The following is a 3,683-nucleotide window of genomic DNA, read 5'->3' as shown; positions in this document are numbered from 1 at the left end:
AAGGTGGCAAAGTGGCAAAATGCTTGGCGCAATGACAGACCCGTTTCTGTACACATAAGCCATTGAAAGTAGCAGGTCTCATAACGCAGTGCTGCCATTTGTGTTTGCAATGAGATCCTTAAAGTTGCAGAGTATTTTACAATGGTTTCAAACAGCATTCAGCCAATCATAATGACGGACTGGTATCCATCCTGAACACCCCGTTGACTTTTCAGCAGGGAGTTCATGAAAAATCCCTCTAATATGGCAAATGCTAAGAAAGTTTAAACTCCACAATGCTGATTAGGTTGAGGCAAAGAACACCAAATATCCCAGTACAAATGCTGTGACCTCAATGCAGGCTTAGTCCATCTTAGTCTAACTCCCCCGATTACAGTATAGACGGAATAATTACACTGATTATTGTAAACATTTCCTCCTCCGATAGTCATGCCTATTGTAGTGTTACAGTGGAATTGTTGTTGTTCTTATAGTCACATTTGCTATTTGACAAAACAATTTTACATTTATAATGCGATACAGAATAAAAGTGATTGCTTACAGTAAAGGCTGCAGTCTTAGCCTGATACTACACTTGGATTTTAATTTTGAGAACCTGGTTTTGTCCACTGTATTGGTTCAGCCCAGTTCTAGAGCTATTGATCTTGTTAGCAACACTTTTACACTGTGTGTGCATCTTCCTCCGTTTGTCATCTTGACAGCCTGTAAAGCACTGTGTTGGCACAGTAGATACAGTAGCTGTTTAAGAGAACCCCCTCCCATCTGTCTCGGCATGAGATGAGAACATTCATAGAGTGCTGACTGGGACTTCTCTCTGTGTTTGTGTGTGTGTGTGTGTGTGTGTGTGTGTGCAGAAACACTGTGAGTGATGTGTCAGATCTAACACAGGCCCAGCAGGAGGTGGCCATGACAGACATTAAGCTGGACTCCACAGAAGAGATCCGCAGCAGTGACGAGTCTTCACATGATGTCAGAACTTCAATTCTCTAAGGAATCACACACACACACGCACGCGCGCACGCACACATACACACACACACACACACACTGTATACTGTACATATACTGTACACACACACACACACACACACACACACACACACACACACACACACACATGCATGCACACACAACCATATCCATGCAAGCAACACACCCACACTCATCCTTCTGCTTCACTTGGTTTCTCTTTAGAACTGTGATCGATGAGGCCCTTTGATTGTTTTTAGGCTATTTAGTACAGTATGTTGTGCAAGACAATAAGTGTATCGTGAATATGTGTGCATGAAAACTGACTGCAAGTGTATGTATGGAAGAGAATGAGAGAGAGAGAGACACACACACTATTTCTGATTATGTTTATGAATGAGTGAGATATTGCTCAGTGTTTTTAGAACTCTGTTCTATGCTTTCATGAGGGTAAATTCATTGGTTCAGGTGTGCTATTGTTTCTTCTGTTTATCTGGTGATGAGAGTCATGGGTTTTTGTAGACCTTTGCTACTCCAGAATTTTTCCTTACAATGTGTATTCACATCTACCAGAAGACTACATGCATTATAGTATTACATACAATATTAAATGTTAAACACACAGTTAGACTTTGCATTTGTAATTACTGATGTGAAACTATGGTCATGTTCTTAATGTTTAACATGGAATTAAACACTGTAAAACCAGGTGTCCTGTCCTTCTTATAAGAACTCTTTGGTATTTAAAAACACAGCTGAATCACATACAAAGGACAGTCAAATCTGGAGGTTTGCATAACAGCAGACTCATCCACAAATTCTCCCCATTGTTTCATGGAAGACCTCTGACTGTCTGGAATGTCCTGCCGAGATGGAATACAGTATTTATGTTATTTGTATTTGTCTTTTGGCATGAAGGGTCAGATTTGTGGTGGGTGAGCTGGAATCACGAGGGGATCACAGAAGCCGTGCCGATCATGCGCTCCGGCGGTATTTAAGACTCAAAGATCAGGGGCCGCTCACGGGGAACTACAGTACAACGGAGTACAGAGAGGGGGTAAAAGAGAGAGAGAGAGAGAGAGAGAGAGAAGAGAAGAGAGGGGGAGCAGGATAGAGAAAGAACAAAAAGGACTTCACATGAGATGAGCAAGTGAACTGCTGTGCTGTATTCTCAAGTGTGTGGCTTTGTCTTGTTGAATGAGCGGGAGGAGACGTGAAGAAGCTGCTGTATCTCCGCGTTGGTATTGAGTACGAGTGAGCCGAGGTGAGCTGACATGGACTAGGACCCTCACATTTCACTTAGACCAAGACTGCATCCAGTGCTGAGGAGTAATACCACAGAACACTGGCAAAGGCTTTTGCTGCTGGAATAGTTTTTATGACACAATTTTTGAAACTTTTGTTGTCATTAATCCTGTTTCTGCTCTGATGGGTGTTAGGCTAATCACAGACCATGAGGGTGTGTGTGTGTTAATGGGTTCTGTGAAGGGTTCAATGAAAATCTTTTCTTTTAATGTATAGGCAGAAAAGAGAGAGGAGTTGTGAGCAATTATGAATTTTAAGACTAAATATTTTAAGATATTTTTGGGCTAAATGCATGTATTTAATAACATGTATTGATATTATATTTGTATCTGTTCTTGTACATTGGAAACATTTTCAGAGATTCTGTAGAGAACTGATGTCTGTGTGTGTGTGTGTGTGTGTGTGTGTGTGTGTGTGTGAGAGAGAGAGAGAGAGAAAGAGAGAGAGAGAGATGTGTATGTGTGTGTTCTTACCTCAGGGACTCTGTAAAATCCTCTTTGTGTGTGTGTGTGTGTGTGTTACAGCATGTGGCGGACTGTGTTGCTGGTGTGTGTGAGTGCTACGCTGGTGCAGTGCCAGTTTCCCAGGGAGTGTGTGACTCCAGAAGGACTGCGGAGTGGCCGGTGCTGTCCCTCTCCTCCAGGAAGCAGCGATGACCCGTGTGGGGTCAACCAGGGTAGGGGTGCGTGTGTGCCTATCGCAGCTGACCGCCGCCCTCACGGTCCGCAGTACCCCCACGATGGGCGCGATGACCGGGAACGCTGGCCACTACGCTTCTTCAACCAGACCTGTCAGTGTGCCGGAAACTTCTCTGGCCACCACTGTGGACGCTGCCGACATGGTCTGAGTGGACCCAACTGTGACCAGCGTGTGACCGTGGGTAAGAGAGAGTGGCCGAGACAACTCATCTGAGCATGAGCCCAGATCAACTGGTCTTTATCACTGCACACAGCAGCACTACACATGTGTTGGGTCTCAGATTACAGCATCCTAATGTGGGTTTATGCAGTCATTGACACTCAACAATACATATTCTAGTCTCAGATTACAGCATCCTAATGTGGGTTTATGCAGTCATTGACACTCAACATTACGTATTCTAGTCTCAGATTACAGCATCCTAATGTGGGTTTGTGCAGTCATTGACACTCAACAATACGTATTCTCGTAAAGGTGAACATTGACCAAATAATGTTTGAAGGTGAACCTAATGTGTGAATAAAATAATAGACCAGGTATGTTTTGTCTCAACTGCAAACCATATGCAATTGACTTGAGCCCAGATAACTCAAAGATTTCTAGCATTTACAAAATATAAGCTGGCATCATCCAATCATTAAGCAAATCCCATTTGTTCCTGCGTGAGTAGTGTGTGTTGTGAGCCAAAAACGTCCACCTCACATTCCTGT

At 43.3% G+C, this 3,683-nt stretch overlaps 1 protein-coding gene across 1 annotated transcript in view; it reads left to right on the top strand.

The window, feature by feature from the left end:
• Positions 1-2,008: 2,008 nt before the first annotated feature.
• tyrp1b (tyrosinase-related protein 1b) overlaps positions 2,009-3,683 on the top strand; it is a 10,144-nt gene continuing 8,469 nt past the window's right edge. Inside the window, exons 1-2 of the mRNA XM_062553396.1 lie at positions 2,009-2,233; positions 2,799-3,154. Of these exons, the coding sequence (XP_062409380.1) occupies positions 2,800-3,154 (355 nt within the window). The 5' untranslated portion in view covers positions 2,009-2,233; position 2,799. The remainder of the gene's footprint in view (positions 2,234-2,798; positions 3,155-3,683) is intronic.

This window comes from Sardina pilchardus, chromosome 2, assembly GCF_963854185.1.
Source record: "Sardina pilchardus chromosome 2, fSarPil1.1, whole genome shotgun sequence".
Taxonomy (NCBI): domain Eukaryota; kingdom Metazoa; phylum Chordata; class Actinopteri; order Clupeiformes; family Clupeidae; genus Sardina; species Sardina pilchardus.
The sequence above is the reverse complement of the archived record's forward strand: the minus strand, read 5'-3'. Positions and strand labels throughout refer to the sequence as shown.